The sequence below is a fragment of the Chinchilla lanigera genome, unplaced genomic scaffold (genome assembly GCF_000276665.1).
Source record: "Chinchilla lanigera isolate Chin_1 unplaced genomic scaffold, ChiLan1.0 scaffold00004, whole genome shotgun sequence".
Taxonomy (NCBI): Eukaryota; Metazoa; Chordata; class Mammalia; order Rodentia; family Chinchillidae; genus Chinchilla; species Chinchilla lanigera.
The window spans coordinates 18,707,535-18,727,350 of record NW_004955405.1 but is presented as its reverse complement, the minus strand read 5'-3'; the positions used below and the strand labels follow the sequence as shown (position 1 = coordinate 18,727,350).

Here is a 19,816-nt window from a genome sequence, read left to right as displayed (position 1 = left end):
GGCCGCGCCGGGGGCGGGAGGGCTGCTGTGGTCGGAAGGGAGGTCCGCTCGGCCGGGCGCGCCGCCCCAGTGCTCTGTGGGATACTGGAAGTCTCGAGCGTCTCCTCCCGGTTCCCAGCCTTTCTCTGGCCCGCACTCACAGAAACAGTCACACGCCCCCTGCCTCCCCTCTCTTCCCTCGCCGCCTCCCCCTTCCCCCTCGCGATAAGAAGACCCGGCGGCAGGAGAGGGGATGAAGATGGCGGACGCGAAGCAGAAGCGGAACGAGCAGCTGAAGCGCTGGATCGGCTCCGAGACGGACCTCGAGCCGCCCGTGGTGAAGCGCCAGAAAACCAAGGTGAAGTTCGACGATGGCGCCGTCTTTCTGGCTGCTTGCTCCAGCGGCGACACGGACGAGGTCCTCAAGCTGCTGCACCGCGGCGCCGACATCAATTACGCCAATGTGGACGGACTCACTGCCCTGCACCAGGTCTGTGCGCCCCGCCGCCGGTGCCCCGAGCCTGGGGTCGTCGTCGGCCGCGCGCCGAGGCCTCCTCGCGGCTCGCGGCTCCCTGGGGCTGGGGGCGGCGGGAGCCTCCCTGCCGCGGGTGAGGGGGCGGCTTCTCGGGAGGGAGGGACGAGGGAGGGAGCGGAGCGGCGGAGGAGGCGCCCGGCTCCAGGCCCCGCGCACACCGGCTGCTGGTGGAGTTGGGGACCGGCTGATTTCCGGGGCTTAGGGGAGAAGGGGCTGTGGTCGTCTATGGGGTCCGGGGCCGTTTGTGGACATGCGTCTGGCACTGGAGGTCGAGACCCGGAGGGTGTGTGTCTGGGGGCGCGCCGGGGCACCGGTGTCACCGATATGTTGGAAGGGGGCGCCGAAGAAAAAGACGGACCGAGGGGGCGCTTTGAGGAGCTGGACGTCGTCGGCTGGTAGGTGGGCATTGGATGTGTTGTACTTTTTAGGGCTTGATTACAAATGATGATGATAATAATAGTAATCAAGAGCCCTGAGCCGAGTGCCCTGAGCAAACGATTTCCTGTTTTCTCCTTTATTACTCTTGGTCACCGGGGAGGGGAGAACGGGGTGTAATTAGCTGGTCTGCGTTGGCTGAGCAGAGAAGTGGGACGTAGGGGGTAAAGGAGCGTCCCCCAAGGTTTTGCCTGTCTCTGGACCCGGACGCATTCAGACGTATTGAGTCCGGTACTCCAAGGGTTTGCCGCAGTGTCAGAGATCCTTGAGCTCTAGGTCCCGGAGTGTGCACTGGAGCGAGAAAAAGAAGAAAACACAGTGCACTATTCAAAGCCGGTTACCAAGTTCTGATTTTTCTTTTGGGAGTGGGAATTTAAAAAGCTGGGCACAAACTTTTCTCAAAATGGATGCTTTGTGCATGTTAAAGTTTTATAGTAGTCTGATTGGGATCTCGCAGTGTTAGCCAAATAAGGAGAAACTATTGGCAATCCAGAGATAATGTTGCCTTGCCTTTAACAGGCCAAAAGCAACACAAGCCGTAGAGTTCTGCATAAAAAGCAATTTTTAAGCGATAGTGATAGGTGACAACATAGACTCTTCGCATTTTCTTATTGAGCAACTTGGAATTACTAGAAAATCTCTTACTATGAAAAGACTATCTCGAACTTGCTTTGATTGTATGTGGGAGATGTTGCTTTGAATAATACTGTGTTAAAAACTTCTTTGGGACGTTGAAACTTAAGGCTTTATGTTTCATGAATATTAACTTCATGCCCTTTTAAAAGAGAGGTGAATGATGGCATTCTTCCTTTTACTGCTTCCTGTTCAAGTGAATGATGATTATGTTAAGTTTTGTTTAATCAGATTCTCATATCGTATCTGGCTTGTGGCGTTTGTTTACATGTTGACAAAGTTGACTGGATGGAAGTGATTGACATATTGCAGGACAAGTTGGAATTTAGAATGTAGCACCCAGTAAAAATATAGCATGTAGCTCTTTCTCTGTTCTGTTAATTTAGGTTCTCTATAAAGCGCAGCAAACTTTTTTATTTAGCCGAAGTTTTTAAAAAAGATGTCTATAGATTCTTACAAAAAATGGTTTTGAGAATGAAAGCAATTTTTTTTGTACCGGGAATCGAACTCAGGATCTTGCGCTTGCCAGGCAGGCACTGTGCAGCTGCGCTAGATCCCCGGCTGAAAGCAATTTTTGGGAATTAAAAATGATAATGTAATTATATAAGAGGAAAAACACTTTCACATTTCTTTCAAAAGTATGTTTTTACTATGAAATTGATTCTGAAAGGTAACTATTACATATCAAATCTTTTTAATTGGGCAATAGTTCATATCAGTATATCTTAATAAAATTGTTGAGAAACTTAAAAAGCTACTGCTGTGGAGGAACCCAATTATTTTGGCTTGGCAGAAGAGTATTTCTAATATATTCATATTAATATTAATATTGGTTTAGGTAGTAAGAGAAAGTACATGTAATAGGATTAAGGTCTTTTTCTTGCCTCTCAATTTGTACGTGTTGCAATTATCAGACTTAACAGTATCTTCTTGATTAGCTAGATTCAGTGTTTGCTTTAGTGCTATGTAGACATAGTCTTTATTGCATGTTTTGTTTTTATGTACAGTAGTTAAGCCGAAGTTTCTCAGTTCATGCCATTTTCATAAAACCTTTTTTCTTGTAATTTATTTGCACATTCCTTAAATCAGTAAAGCCAATGTCTTTGAAAGATCAAGCATTAAAATTTTTATTATGTTTTCTCTACTCTTATTTCTCATTTATCGCGTACTTTTTTTCCTATTGTAACTATAAGGACAAGGAGTTCACGTTGGGCAAATTCAGAACATCAGATAGTGAACGGTGATTAATAAAACTGAAAACAAAAAACCACAAGAAAATTTTCAGCTTTTAACAAATATTAAAATTACCTACTGATTAAGCAGTCCTTGACTTTAATCTCTCACAAGAGCATAGGATATGAAAATTTTTTTCCAGATTCTTGGTTAGCCTTTCTGAATATTCGTTTTTTAAAAATTTTGGTCGAATATCTTAAATTTCATTGTTAGGAGAAAAGTTATGGGAACGTCTCATCTCACCAACATACTTCTTAAGCATTATTTGCATTCTAAATATAAACAGCTTATAGTTTATTAATTGAATGAACTCACAAAAGTTAAAGAAGACAGTTTACAGCCATCTTTTCTGTATAGAAATGTCATCCTGTACGGAGAAAAAGCAGTGACTTTTTGTTGTTATTATTGTTGTTGGGGGTTTGTTGTTGTTTTGGTCAGATTCCTATCTTGGTGTCTAGAGTAGCTGGAAAACAGTGCAGAGTTAAGTTTGTGATATAAATTTGTGCTTTGTAGAACTGAGGGCTAGAGTACAATTTCAGTTTTATCACGCAATAATCAACTTCTAGTTTTATAGCTAACTAGTAGAATTTTATGGTGTATGATTATGTTTATATTTCGGCATTCTTTGTAAAGATTTAGGAGATTAATAAGGTGATACAGGATGTCTTTGGCTGATCCTTACTGGTGCGCGTCTCTTGCAAGACAGATTTCTTCTTACAGTTATGAGTTTAGCCTTTTGATTTTAACCTTAAAAACTTGTCTTTTTCCTCTGAGTCAGTGGCTTCCAAGTCAGTTTCCAGTTCCCTTGTTTTTGCAGAGCCCCAGCCCTTCATTTTAATTTTTGTCCTTATATTGTGATTTTTATATTTGAAAATATATCTTTAAGTAGTAATACAGGCCCACCCCCTCTACCATAGAACGCCCACTATTGTATGTACGTTAACTTTGGAGATTGCTTCAAAGAATTCTTATTGTTGAAAGATACGTTTTTTTCAGTTATAATTTAGTTGTATAATCTATTTTTATCTTTAACATTAATTTAGATGCGTATGTTTTTCATATTTTTAGAATTCACCAGCATCCTTTTTTCTGTTAATTCGGTTAGACAGTTTTACAACTTTGTCAGGAAACTGTCCTAAAACAAACATCTTTTCTCACCCAAGACTGCTGTTCTTATTGATACCCGTTTCTGTTAATGATGTTATTAGTTATTGCTTATGTCAGGTTAAGCATTTTAGTTGTTTACTCATTTCTCTGGTCCACATGTGTCTGTTAAGTTCTCTGATTCAGTCTTTACAATTACCTTTACATCAGTTCTTTCTCTTGCTGTCCTTGTTATCAACCTCCTCCATACCTTCATTATATTTACCCCCAGAACCTAGCAATAGCTTGTTTTCCCTGTCTCTGTTCTCTGGTTCAATCCACCGTGCAATTGCTGTCGGATTTACACAATAACACTTTGTGTCACTCCTCTTCTTAAATTTAAACTTAAAATATTTCCTCCTCTAGCTTATTCTTGACACATTTTCATTGTGTTGTACCATTTGAACTGGATTTTTACTTTTTTTTATTTCTGTGCCTTTAGCCATGTTTGTTCCACCATTACTGTATCCTTTCTTCTTTACCAACTCACATCATACTTTGGGGTTCAGTCCAGTTGCCAACCAAGAGAGATTCCTCCTGTTCTTCAAACTTGTATAATAAATACTGCGGTAGTGGAGAAACATTCTCATGTCTGGGGTATTCACTGTACCTTATATTCTGCCTTTTTTTTTTTTTTCCTTTCAGACAGGATCTCCCTGTGTAGTTCAGGTTGGTTTTGAATTTATGTGGCCAGACTGGCTTCAAATTCAGGAGGATTCTCCTGCCTCAGCCTCCTGAATGCTAGGATTACAGGAGTGCACCTCATGTCCAGTTTGTCTTCTGTTATTAAAATACTTCTTATTGAATAGTATTTGTAAGTTTGTCTTCCCAAACTTAGAAGGATAAGACTTCTTCCACATTTCCAGAGTCTGGGTCACTAAAGGTTTGATTTTATTTTTTATTGAATATCATAAATATAAAGTTTTACAGTTTTTACATAGTGTGAGATATGTCTTTGAAAACATCACATCCAGGGACTTAGACTACTATTTTTGCCCACAATAGAGCTTGTATATTTATGAAATAAATGAGAAACTTTGTTGTGGCTCTTTAGTCCATATTTTTTAAATATCTTGAGATTTAAAACATCTAAATATCAACCTGTTGAAAAATTCTAAAGCAGTTCAGTTTCCGTTAAATGAATGAAAAATATGTTCAGTTGAGTCATTAATTACTTCCAAAGAGTCTGAGCTAGGACCCATAGAGGAATCCAAAATTGAATCAGTCCCATAGTCTATTATAATTTTATAATGCCTTCCTTTTACTTACCAGTACAGACTGTTGATAAGTTTAATATTAAATCCTTTCGTTCCTTTATATTGGTATATGTTTGTGATACCTGATATTCATACTCGTTTGGAGGAATTGGTACATATATAACATATCTTGATCATTTTTTTATCCTTTTTTCCCTTTGCTCTTAAAATACAAATGTTATCAAGTTGTAAGGGAGCTGTTTAAAGCTTCTTTGTAAAGCAGGTGACTTTATTGTTGTCATTAAAAGGAAGGGTATAGTGCAGTCTTTTCTTAAAGTGTAAAGTATTAGAAAATCTGGAAGCTTCTTGAAACTGAATAGAGAGTTTATAATTTATAATTTTTACCGTCTGGGGGCTGGGAAAGGTTAAGGTCTTGGAAGAACCTGTGGGTCACTTACAAATTAATAAAATTTGTATTCAAAAGAATGTAGAGAGAAATTTTTCTACATAATTTTCTTTGAAAAGCTATGACATTTTATTCTGATGGCTCTTAAGCCTTTTTATTGAAAATATCCTAGCTCTATTTTTAAAAACCCACCTAACCAAATTCATAACTCCAAGCTGGCCTCTCCTCACTTCTGAAAAATATATGGAAAACCCAGCCCTTATATGGGATGTGCTAGTGGAGAGCCAAGGCCCACACTGCTCTGCAGGCGCTGCCTTCGAGCTTCCTGGCAGCATTTTGTGGTCTGACTTAGAAGTGCCATGACCAAGACCATCTTTCATGTGCCTTACCGTGATTTCAAACTGTGACCAAACATTTTCTGGTGTAGCCAGGTGGAAGCCTTGAATAGAATCAAGGAGTGTTTTTTGTTTTTGTTTTTGTTTTTATCATACATTGGTTACTACCATGATATTGTTCACATAGGCAAAGCACTTGCACTTAAGAATCTAGTTAGATGATTCTTAAAAGATGACTATTTAGAAACCTTTTATTAGGGGAAGGGGTAAAACAGTGTTTTGTCACCGCTGTAACACATTGCTTCTTGACACTTTCTGAAGCTGCTCTTTCCATTACCTCTGTGCCTACAAAAAATTGCCATTCTTCACTACACCTTTCTCTTAAAAGTTTGTGGCGCTCCACGATCATGTTGAAAGGTGGAGCATTAATACTTTCGTATGCCCTTTTGGAAGATTGAAAGTCTCTAACAGTTTCAGTTTATTGTAAATTGGGGTTGAATATGTAGTAGCTGTGACTTACTGTTTTATTGCTACTACTACTTTTACTGTTTTTTAATGCTACTTCTGTTTTATTGAGAAGTGCTTTTATACATAATATCATTTAATTCTTACACCGTCCTTTTCTCTTGCTCAGGTTGCCAACATAAATGACAGAGCTGGGATTCTAATGCAGGCTGAGTCCAAAGCCCAAACTTTATTCTTGAAGCATCCTTAAATCTTTCAGTTATTATGGTGCTAATTAGTAATTGGAGATTTTCCTATAAAACACGAGAGATTCAAATGAAAAACATATGAGCAGAATTGTTTCCTCCATGTAATTTTGTTTTAGTTAGCTAACACTTTTAAGACCTTTTAATGGTGATTCAAATGCATTAGTACTATATCTAAATTAATCTTAGAATTCAGGATTATCCTGAATTTTAGAAATTGCCAAGGTATTTCTCTTTGTTTGGTTGTTTTTTTTATGGTTTGCTTGTTCGTTTTTTTCCTGATACATGGTCTCACTGTGTAGCTTAGGGTCCTCTTGAACTCACTGCGTAGCCCAGGCTGGCCTCAAACTCACAGTGATCCTTTGCCTCAGCCCCCTGAGTGCTGGGATTACAGGCATGAGTACCATACCTGGCCCAAGATTGTGTTTGACTGACCATGATGTGTAGTATATTTGGTCAGATGCTTTAGGAAGTTGCAAAGGAAGCTGCAGCAATAATAAAAACATCCTTCATGATGTAGAGTTCAGTTGTTAAACACCCTAGTTTTTAAACACCTTTATTTTTCTATTCTAATTGACATTGTTTTATGTATTTACAGTAAGTTTTTATACATAAATGTATATTTGACTCTTTAGAGAAATTATAAGCAAGTCTACATCCAAGAAAAAATAGTTTATCACTACACTTAAACTTATCTGCAGATTACTTTCTGCACAGTGACCATTGGTATTTGTAGTTAGGACCTGGACATTGTATAAATGCTAACAAAGTTATCTAAAATGACTTCTGAGTTAGTAAAATGAACTTTTAATTGCTAATCATGTTTGATTTTAGTTGGGAGCATTTTTTTTGTTGTTGTTTGTTTTGTTTTGTTTTTATTCCGGTACCAGGAATCGAACTGACGACTTTGCGTTTGCTAGGCAGGCGCTGTGCCGCTGAGCTAAATCCCCAGCCCCAGTTGGGAGAATTTTGTTAGTAAAAATATAGTTGTAAGAATAGTCCATTCCTTCAATTAGTTTGTATAATTCAGCCAAGTTATATTTCAGGTTTTTAATTCCGAAAAGGCACTGAATCTTTTCTTATTGGTGAAAATGTGAAATATGATATATTTACTGCCTGTCAAGTCATTGATTCCTTGATTTTATATTTCATGGGCCAGTACATTTTTCAGAAGTTTTAGTCACTGAAAGAGCATAGCCTTTTATTTTGCCTTATACAGGTATTAAAAAGTTTGATCAGTTGATACTATCATTATCACTTCATACAGATATTTTTACAACAGAAAGATGTAATATCAAAATAAAGGACAGTGGGGACTCATACATCAGTCTATAAAATTATTGACAGATTGGTAACAGACGTTATGTCCTTACACGGAAGTCGAGTAGCTACAGGAAAGTAAAAGAGCAGCTAAGCTAACAGATGTCATAACTTCATTTCCTGTGTCCTCCTTTAGGAAGGGCATGGTGGAGTACAGGTTTTGGCTTAGTAGATCATCAGGGTGCTAGCCTTGCAGCCTGTGGTCACCCAGTAAAGAGTCAAAATGAATTCTTCCAAAGAGATTCAGGAAATTGGAGAAAGCTTTCTTTGGGGGAACCTTTCCATATTTATACTCCCATAAGTCTTTGCACATGTTATCTTCCTCTGGAATGTATTTCCCAACTTACTTTTGTTAAGGCACAGTCCAAAGCACTGAGTGTGAACTTGTTTGACCATTGAGACATACAGAGATTCTTTAACTTACCATTTAAACCATAAATTGGGCTCTTCCACATTATATGTTAGTGTTAGTTTGTCTTATTTCCAGAGAAAATAGTGAATTCTTTAAGGTAGGAACTTTGATTCATTTTTCGTTAAATTCCCTTTGGTATTATTTTAGTAGATGTGTGATAAGTGTTTATTGCTTTTTAAAAAATACAATGTAGCTTGAGCAAAGTTCATAGAAAACAAAATGATGACAGTTTGTGTGACAATAATACAAGCATAAAAATGTTCTAACAAAAAAGCATATGCCAATAACTTGCTTTCAGATAGCCATTAATCAATATTTTAAATTTATTTTTGAAATGGAATATGTACTGAGTACTAATCCAAGTAGAATTTTGCTTAGTTTGTATGCTTTTCTTTAAAAATGAATTTCTTTATACAAGTCCTTGTGTGTTCATTTAGAAAAGGAATTGGCACAATAGCCTTAGAAGGAAGACATACACAGTTTTCTAGTGATTTTAATCAGAGGGTCCTATTTTCTGACCTCGTTAGTATTTTAGTTTTTTTGTGTCTTCATTGTTGTGATAGCTGACCATACAAGGACAAACTTGAGTTCTGTGTTATTACCCTAAGTGCTTGTTCGACTCAAATGCTCTTTCATGGGTGGAGACATTCCACGTTGTCATGTGTTGTATATGCATTTCTGAAATGACATAGACTGGAAACCATGGAAAGAAGTGAAAGCATTCCTCAGCTGTCACCTTTTTTAGCAGTCTGTTTAAGTATGTCATGTACATTGAGTAAGAGATTCTACTGGGAGAGCCTCATGTAATAAAAAACTTTACCTTGAATATTAACTCATGTTCAGCTGAAATTACTTTTTGTGTAGTTTGACATAATTTAATAAAAAAGTCAAAAGGTTATAAAAATTTGTGTCATTTTGCGTACTACATAATACAAAGGGTATTAAATTTTGTGGTGTGTAAATTGATGCCTTCTTAAAGGTGAGCAACCCTGTGAGAAAATGTTTTCATGGAGTTATTGTTAAAACATGCATGTATGCACACATGCACACACACACATCATTTAACTATACTTTATAGTAAACATACTGAAGTATATATAGTAATTAGTTTTCAAAATGATCATAAAAGCTTACTCTGATGTTTATGCTCTTCCTTGGAACATTTTGAGAGCTGTTCTTGTAGAGCTTCAGCTCTAGAACATTCTTTGGAATATCGCAATATTGAGATTTTTTTTCTTTCAGTAGAGTTATTTAATTTTGAAAGTGATAGTTGTTTGGAGTTGTATCTGGTGAATAAGATAAGTCAATAATCATGGTTAATACTATTGGTAATTAAATGATATTTTCTTAAAAAGCTTCTCAATTAGAACATGATCATAGAGAGTCATGTTGGACTTTAGTTAACTTTTCATATAGTCTGGACTGAAATATGCTTCAGAATGTCTTCATGATGAACCTAGTGTATTCCTGTTCTGTGTTGTACATTTTACATGAAACAGGTCAGTGTTAAAGCTTGTGGTTTGATTTCTTTTTTTTGATATGTGGATGTTTGTATTTCTCAAAAAATGGATTTGATACTATTTCCATATCATGACACTCTTTCATTAAAAGTTATTTTTCTCAGGTAGTTCAATTCATATAGTTCTTTAGAACAGAGTTTTGAACAGATGATATGTTTAGCAACCTTTGTCTTTTCCAAGTACATGGAGCAGTCTGCATAAAAGCATCTCACTTTTTTTTCTTTTAAAATATGTAGTTATTTAACTCAGCCTCATTTTTAATATTAAAGTGTCCTTAAGTTTCTGATCTTAGAAACTTTTTAATTATCTTATACACAAAAATGCTATTAGTAAAGTCTTCAGTGTCTTTTACTTTACTTTTTAAAATATTTTTTGGTGCAGGGAATAGAACTCTGAACCTTGCGCTTGCCAGGCAGGCACTTAGGCCGCTAAGCTATAGTCCCGGCCCTCCACTTGACTTTTAGTCTCTCTCATATCTTTTTAATTTTTAAACATGACTTACTGACAAGTTTGCTTGTTGTTGTATATGCATTTTTTCCCAGTAAAAATGGCTTTAAAAATTTAAGAAGAGCTATTCTTTAAATGATTAAAGCATCACAGAAAAATATAAAAGAAATTTAGTGCTACTCAGATTTCCAAGATTGGCCGTAGCTCTATTTTGGTCTTGAGGACTCCTTTTTATGCATCTCTACACAAGTACATAATTTTTTATACATGAGATCATACTTGACTTTCTGATTTGTAACTTATTTTTTAAAATTGTAAATGTTTACAAATGCTTGTTTGTTTATATTGACATACATTTTACCTTTAATGGCTCTGTGGTATTCCTCTGTGTGTGGAAATAAATATGAAAATTTCTTTTGATGAACATTCAGTGTTTTCCAGTTTTCATGATACCAGGTTAATATTACACCATTTACATCTTTACTCACCATTGTATTTTGGGGATTGTTTCTTTAAAATCTCACCTGCAGTTTTATTTTAAATGATTGAGTATTTTAATGTTTGTTTATATGAAAGACATTTTCAGCAATATTTCTACTGTGTCAGATATGGGAGACTAACCTTGAAAGTACTGTTGCTGACATACATCTGTTGACTTTATATGATGATGTCATCCTTTTAAGTCACCCATAGGAAAATTATTTTGTAGCTTCATTACTGTGTGTATAAAATTTGTTGTGTTTCACTTGGAGAGCTATTTATGATACAGAAAAGTTACTCTTTTTTTATACAAGATTTCTAATGTTTCAAAGTGTAAGTTATTAAAAATACTAACATTTGTATTCTATGTTTATATATTCATTTGAGTTAATGACTAACACATACATAAATCGTCATTTTCCATGTACATGGCACAGTACTTACTGATCTCTAAAAATAATGGTTTTTGCCTGCCTGAGGTGCACAGTGTAGTTGATGCCGTATAAACAAATGATTATAATTTCAGTGCTAGAGTACAGTTACAGGGTTAGATGAAGATTTTATTTACTTGGTTGGGTTTTTTGAGACGGAGTCTTGCTATGTAGTCCAGGCTGGCCTTAAGCTCACTGTGTACCCCGGGCTGGCCTTGAACTCACTGCAGTCCTCCTACTTCAGCCTTCCAAATTCTGGGGTTAATAGGCAATGTCACCACACCGTGCATACATTTTACTTATTAGGAGGACTCAAACCAGAATGTCGGGAAGAGGATCCCTGGGAAGGCTTTGCAAGTTACAGGTAACATATCCGTAGACATCTTGAACCCTTTATGAGCCTGTTCTTTCCTGGATTGTTTTCCGAAGGGTTCTTCAGTTACCTTTTCTGATCTGTTTTCTTCTTAAAGACAAATGTTTCCAAGACTCTCATTTATCTATTTTTTCTTTCCTGTATTCATTCCTGTTTTAAGTGTTGTTTGCTTTTTTCTCCTTTTTATGTAATCTATCTCATTTTTTTATCTCATCAGTCTTTTATTTACTAAATTACAATCTTAGAAGGTCACCTTCTCTTTTCTCTTTCTCTTCCATACAGTCAGTCTGCCCCACCACACTTACACCTGGACAGGAAATAGTGTTTACATAGTTGTTTAATAAACATTAAAGGCCTACACTGTGCCAGACATTTTTTTCTTTTTTTTTTTTTTGTCTTTTTGAGACTGGGTCTCTCTGTGTAGTTCAGGCTGGTCTTGAGCACACTTTGTAGCCTAGGCTGGTCTCGAACTTGCAACAATCCTCTTGCCTCGGCCTCCCAAGTGCTAGGATTACAAGTGTGCGCCACCACACCCAGCTGTGCCAACCATTATTAAATCCTGGGGAATATATATTTTTGAGTAAAGCATACCAATAGTATTCTTAATGAAATTATTTGTCATCAGGTAAATTCAAATAAAAACCAGTGAGATGCCATTTTGTATCTACTAGATGTTGTTATTGTGCAAATGTTACATAATTCCAAGTATTGACTAGGACTGGAGTTGGAACAAACATACACTGTCAATATAAAATGTATAGCAGTTTTTAAAACCATCCTGTTCAAAAAGTTAATACATGAAAAAAATGTTCAATGCTGCTGGTCATTTAGAGAAGTGAGAATTAAAACAACACTGAGATTTTTATCTTACTCCAGAAAGAATGGCAAACATTAAGTGATCAAATAATAACAAATACTGGAAAGGCTGTGGTGAAAAAGTAACCCTCCTACCTTGTTGGTAGGAATGTAAACTTAGAACAACCCATTGTGGAAATCAGTACGGAGATTCCTCAAAAAACTAAAAATAGAAATTCCATTTGACTCAGCCATTCCCCTTGTAGGTATCTTCCTGAAAGATTTAAAACACGTCACAACTGTACATACATACTGGTATTTATAGCAGCACAGTTGATAATAGCCAAATCTTTTATGTGTCCATCAACAGAAAAATCGTTGAAGAAAATGTGGTATTTATACACAATGGACTATTATTCAACTTTAAAAAGGTTGAATTTCATAAGAAAATGGATGCATCTTGAAAAGATAATGCTAAGTAAAATAAATCACACACAAGATTATTCTGTGGTGTCTCTTATATGAGAAAACTAAAGAGTAAACAAAGTAAAGAGCAGAATAAAAAGAAAATGTGGTATTTATATACAGTGGGGTAACATTGTCATCAAGAAGGTAAATTTCTCTATCTGGAGGCGAATATACTAACTGTGAAACCAGAAAGTTAAGTGAAGTAAATAAAAAAAAAAAAAAAAGGTTAAATATTGCCTAGTTTCTCTTATATGAGCAACCTAAGGTATAAATAAAGAGCAAAATAAAACATAGATACTAGGAAACAGGGAGGCAGGACTTTTTCAAAAGGGAGGGAGATGAAAAGGGAGGGAGACGAACAGCTGGAGAGAGGGGAGAAAAAGCGAGGTGGGAAAAGGGATGAAGCATTAAGATGTATTATGTACATATACCCGCTCCCCACAATGAATGCAATCATTATATAATGCAAATGTGCTAATTAAGAAAAAGGTGATTGTAGAGTTAGATGTGATCCAGCAAACCTACTTCAGCATATGTGTGTTACAGTTTAAATCTAAAATGTCCTCCAGCAGTCTTCTGTACAGAGGTGTAGCTTTTGGAAGGTGATTAGATCATATGGACACTGTAGAAGTCAGTGGATTAGTTCCTTGATGAGTTTATAGGTCACTGTGCTGTTCAGGAGTGGAAATTGTTGAGGCTGCTGAGTGACGAGGCTGCAGGAGTGGAGCCAGGTTGGAAGAGCTAGAAAGGGTTTGTTCTTGCCCCTCATTCCCATCCCGTTCTCCTCTCTCCCTCTCTCTGTCTTTCCTTCATGGGTGCCCTAGGTTGAGCACTTTTCCTCTGTTACACCTCTCTAAGATGCCCTCTCTATCTTGGACCCAACTAACTGTGGACAGAGTACTCTGGACCAAGCCAAAATAAACCTCGCTGTGTTTATGTTGTGGCTATTGTATTTTGTCTGGGTGATGAGAACGCTTACACAGTATCCAAAGAACTGAAAATTTGTCCACATAAAAACTTGTACATTGATATACGGGTATTATTCACAGTAGACAAAAAGTGGGAATGTTACCGATACCTATAAGTCAGGGAATAGAGTGGTATGTTTTGTTGCTGGACTCAGAGGCTTGCTACTTAGCGGGAAAAAACTGATAATTGCTGTAAAGATGAGTCTTTAAAATATGCTAAATGAAAGAAGCCAGTCACAAAAGACCAGGATAAGTAGAGAGCAGGCCTGGATAGACGATTGTCAGAGGCTGGAGGTGTGGAGAGTTAGGAAGAAACACTGCTAATGAGTGAAGTGTTTCTTATTAGGGTGATGAAAATGTTCTAAATTTATGGCAGTGGTTGTATAACTCTGAATACACTAAAGCCCATCAGTTTTATATTTTAGATGGATTATTACATGTATATGAATTATATCTCAGTATGCTTTTTTAAAAAATGAAGTTGCTTATGTATTTGTCAGTATTCATCCCTAACGTTTGAGACACTCGTCGTCCCCCAAGTGCAGCCTAAGTTTGGTATTAGTTAGGTAGTGATGACGGCAGACACGACAGCCAGACCTTGCTCTTGCTTTTAATAGTGCTCGCAGTCTACCAGAGAATATAGGTGAGTAGAAAGGCAATTATAGATTTATATCAACCGAGTGTAACGGGTGATATGTAGTCAGAATAGGATGATGCTTTGAAGCCCATGAAAGTAAATCGTACCTGGGTTTAGGAAGGGACTTTCTGGATGAAATTGTTGAGGCTGCTGCGTGACGAATAGAAGGTAACCAGTTTTGTGAGGAGGGGGGAACATGAGCAACTATTTGAGAGAGAGGGAATAACATATACAGAGACTTGAAGATAAACAGAAACGTTGAAAGATTTTTATCAGGTTCATTGAAATATCGAATTTTCTTTTTAAGAAAAATTACCTCCGCTGTGACATTGACAGTGCACTGCAAAGAGTGCAAGGCTAGAGGCAGAAAGATAGTTGAGGAATTTGAGTAGTCTCAGAAAGGACTGTAATATGAACTAGTTCAGTGGCAGTCAGAGTGGTGAACAGTAGATTGTCTCGAGATACCTGTCTAAGACATGGAGTGGGTAGGAGCTAGAAGTGATTTGGACAGAGGGAGGGCAGTCAAAGGTGTGTGTGCCCTGGCTTCTAGTGTGGACAACGGGTGAATGGAGATGCTTTTCACAGCATGTAGTTAATGTTTATTGTGTCTTACTATTTAGTTTTGGAGCAGATTACATAAGAGTGATATCAGGAAAAGCCAACAAAAGAAATCACAATAGAGGGTGAAATGTATGCCAAAGGGCACGTGGAGGAAAGGTAGCCTAACTACTATGAGTAATGTACTGAAATCTTGCTTGGAGATTTTTGTCTTGGTCTTAGTCTCTTAAGTCCCTTTGGGTCTTTTGAAAAGTGAAGACTTAAGTAAAACAATTTATGAAGCTTTAAAAAAAAACACAACACATACAGGGATTCATGGCTAAGTTCTTTTAGGGTCTTAGTGAACTTCCTAAAAATACATGCAAAATTATGTTTTAGGTTTTCTCTATTTCTCAATTGAGAATTAGTTAAGAACTTCTAACTAAGACATTTACTTTGTGATACTATTGTGTATGTGGTAGAGAGGGTACGGTGTGTGTGTTTAAGAACATGTAGGAGAATGGAGCACAGAGTTGTTGGAGAATGAAGTGACAATCTGCAAGTTCTTTGTTGTCTGACATAATACACCATGAAAATAAGGTCACAGATTACAGTGGGAGGGAAGAGTGTATTTTCTCAGTGTATTGGATTCTTCTAAGAATTCTACAGTTAAAGAATTCATTCAATAATCTCAATAATCTCTGACCTCTCCCAGTTTCTCAATGTATTCAGTGATGTTTTTGGAGAAAATGTAAAATATTAGCTGTAACAAAGAAATATACACCTGATACACTTTCCTTAGGCCTAATATACTCCCCACCCCCCTTTGTTACTCAAAATAAAGCTAGACTTGCTTTGACTATTTTTGAGGTTTTCATTTTGGCATATTTCAAAGATGCACAGTTAGTGAGGAAACTAGCTTTTATACAGAATGCTGTGGGTTGTTTTGACCTGGAGTATCATTAGACTTTTTCAGCTTAAATGAAGTTACTGTATATGTAGCTCTAAATAACGTATCATCTTCAGCTTAAATGAGGTTATTATATATATATATATATATATGTATATATACACACAAAACTCTAAGTCTAAATGACATTACATCTTTTTTCCTCTTCTCAACCTACCCTGGACATTTAAAGCCAAGCTCATGTTGGAGTATATGTGTGTATTTGATGTATGAAATGAACTGATAGTATATAAATTGTTCTCTTTCCAAAATACTTTAATATAAGAAAGTTAACTGCAAGTAAGTATGGTATGATCCATTTGGAGGGAGAAGTTTCTTGCATTTGACAAAAATCTGGAAAAATTAAAATTTTGTACTCTGCATCTTTGAATCTTTTATAAGCAGAACAGAAGAAAAATGCCTAACTGGCTACTTCTAGTAATATTTTAAGGGTTTAACACATTGATATCATGAATTTTAATTTGCTGATCTTTGGTCAGTTAAGGCTGGTATTTGTAGCTAAGTATTTATTTCTGTGTTACGCCCTCCTTTATTCTCAACCTTTTATTTCATAAAGAATTTGCTGATTGGCATTGTGATGGATGCTTCTGGAGAGTCTTCAAAAAATTAAGAAAATTCTGATTATAGTTACATATATTTTATAGCTTTTGGCAGGTGGGCTACAGAAAATTCAGAGAAAAGTATAAGTACCAAAAAGATGAATAGGTTTTAGACGTTAGAAGGATTTTAAAATGTAACAATTTGGATTTCAAAATTTTAGATAGTTCCAATGAAAGAGAGATACAGGAAAGATCTACAGAAGTGGTTTTTATATAGTAAGGTCTTTTTCTGCTTTATATGAAGACAAAAAGCATTTGGTAATGAAGATTCATTTTTAAGAATAAATTTTAGAATGACCATAAATTTCTAAAAGAATCAGTAATGTTAAAGCATAGAATTATATGAATTTTGCAAAAATACTTTTGAAGCTAGTGAAAGATGACTTTTAAAAATTATAAGTTAGAACAAGAATAGAAAGAAGGCAACTGATGGAATGGCGTTACCTGTATATTTTTATATGTACATTTATTTTAAATGGTCTTCCGCCATGGACTGGCAAAATTCTAATATTTATTATGTAGCATAACAAATAATTTTAATTTTTTCCCAGTTTTTTAATTAGTGTATGTTTGTAGTACATCATAGTTACATTTGTTTTAGGGGACTGGTACATGGACATAGCATATCTAGATTTTTATCCCTGTACCTCCCTCTCTCTTCTCTGTTCCTCCCCCATCTCTAAAAAGAAGTCTGCCTTTTTGTTTTCTGCCATCTCTTCTAGAACTGATAATTCCAGAAGAGATTGTGTTGAGCACTAGATGCCAGTGTGAATTTTTGGAAGACGATTTATGTTGACCTTCTGACCTTTTAAACAAGGTTTATAAATTTAAATAAGGGAAATGTTGCAAATTGTAGTTTTTGTAGTTAACCTGACAATAATCTGGCATATATTTTGGCCAGGAATAGGCAGATTAAGAACTGGTTGAGCCATTATGTACAGCATATTGATTAGTTGTTCATGTCAACCCAGAATGAAAATTAATGTCCTTGATTCTTAATCTTGACACTGTTCTATTTAATATGTTAGTAAATAAAGCTGTAGAAGCCATACAAGAATTTTAAATCTGTTTTTCCCAGTGTGTCTAGTTGTGTACTTTAGAGTTTATCTACTGTTCTGTAAAACTTATCCTTTACCCACCAGGGGAATGGATTTGTATGACAAAATTAGTTCTTCCACTGCCCTGAAATCTCTAGAACAGTTTGTTAGCCAGTCAGCTCAAGTGATTTTTCTTTGAGCTCCCTGAAAAACAAAAGGAGCCAGTTTTCAAAGCCACATACTTATCCACAGCTTTAAACCAACCAGTAGTAAGATAATACTACTTCGGAGTCTTTGGAACTAGCCTACATAAATCATTATAGTTAGGAGTCTTGGAACTAGCCTAATTTATTATAAAATTTTAGAGATCACATAGAACCTGGGTTTCTGGAATAAGAGCCAGAAACTATATGTAACACAGGAGGTCCTCTTTAAGTTTCAAATCATTGTTCTGTCTACTTTTATTCTTTGTGGCAAGCTAGATTTTCTGTTTTCCCAGTTCAGAAGGCAAAAAATAAACTCACAGTTTCAGAGTTTATATTCTGGTCTAGCTAGCTAGAGAGATTGATGTCCTTTTTCATTTCAAATTCAGGTTCCCAGGGGAGGACTCATTTAATCATCTTCAGTTCATTTATCATTTTTGATCATCAATCAAAAAAAATTTTGGGGGCTGATTCACTCTGCATAAACTTTGCTGGAATCACTTTTTTAGATGAGAGGGACATAAACTGGAAATAATAAACAAGTTCACAAAGGTGCAAATGTCAGTTGTCTAAAATCACAGACTATAAAAATGAAACAGTACAAATATATGTTAAATCTTAGATTTGCAGTTTTTAGCCTTTTGGGCTTCAAGACCACCTGTATAGTCTTTAAAAAATTGAAGACCGTGTGAAGAAGTGTAAATGATGATATTTTTGTCAATATCTGTTATTTTTATCTATTATGATTTAATGTTAAGAAAATACTGATGAACCCAAAGAACTTTCTGTTTATCTTGGTTGTCCTGTTTGTACTTACCAAATTAGAAAGCAAAGCAAAAAAAAGACTTTCAGATATTTATTTCAAATGATAACCCATTACATTTCAATATAAGCATACTTATGAAAAATAAGTATACTTGGCAAAATAAAAAATTTCAGAAAAGAATACCATTGTTTCATCTTTTTGTAGATTTCTTTATTGTTTTACTTAGGACAGCTGGACTCTTACTCTTATTTCTGCATCTAGTCTATTGACGCATCACACATACAATCCCTGGAAAACTCCATTGTACACTTGTGAGAGAACAAGAGTGTTACTGTTGTGGACCTGGGAGGGTCTAAGAGAACAATCAATGAGCTTAACTAAAGAAGGAGATTACTATTATGTTCACTTTGCATTGCTGTTACAGAATACCTAGGAAAAACAAAATAGCTAGGAAAAAGAACTTAAAGGAGGAAAAGTTTCAGTCCATGGTTGGTTAGTTCCATTGCTGTGGGCTTAAGGTAAAGCAGGACACAGTGGTATAGTGGAGCAAAGTTGCTCACTCATGGTACCCATAACACAGAGGGAGAGGGAAAGAAGAGAGCAAGAGAAAGGCCAACCTTTTATTTCATCAGTTCCCAGTAACACCATCACATATGGTCTCATCAGTGGGTTGATCCAGGATGATGCAAGAACTCTTCTGATCCAGTAAATTCCCAAAAAGCCCATCAGCTGGCAACCAGTATTTTAGCTTGATTTAAGGGAAGGAACATTTCAGATTCAAACTATGTAACAACTATGGTCATGCATTTCAAGATTTAGTATTACAAAGTTTCTAGTTTTCCTCCAACTACTTAGAGATTCAACATAAGTCCAACCAAAATCCAGGCTATGTCTTTGTGTGTTTGTGTATATGTGTATAGAAAATGACACTGATGCAGAAATGAGAAGGGGCAAGCAGAGATAAGAAAAGGGTTTAAGAGTGCGTACTGTGGTGGACATAAGACTTACTACAACACCACAGTAATTAGGATGGTATATTATTAGTGCAGGGTTAGACAAGAGCTAGTGGATCAGAGCAGAGTTTAGAAGATCTAGATACAGATACCTGATTTGTAATAAAGGTGATACCTTGGAGAAGTGGAGAAAAGACAGTGTTATCAGTAAGAAGAACTCAACCAATCCATCCATACAGGAAAGGAGTTTAGTCTTGATCCTCTTGTATGTGTGTGTGTGTGTGTGTGTGTGTGT

At 36.4% G+C, this 19,816-nt stretch overlaps 1 protein-coding gene across 9 annotated transcripts in view; it reads left to right on the top strand.

The window, feature by feature from the left end:
• Positions 1 to 5: 5 nt before the first annotated feature.
• Ppp1r12a (protein phosphatase 1, regulatory subunit 12A) overlaps positions 6 to 19,816 on the top strand; it is a 133,155-nt gene continuing 113,344 nt past the window's right edge. For 8 of the 9 annotated variants that reach the window (XM_005374363.2, XM_013517877.1, XM_005374361.2 and 5 more), the window contains exon 1: positions 6 to 469. In XM_005374363.2, the coding sequence (XP_005374420.1) occupies positions 233 to 469 (237 nt within the window). In that variant the 5' untranslated portion in view covers positions 6 to 232. The remainder of the gene's footprint in view (positions 470 to 19,816) is intronic. The other variant, XM_013517904.1, reaches the window with a different exon arrangement.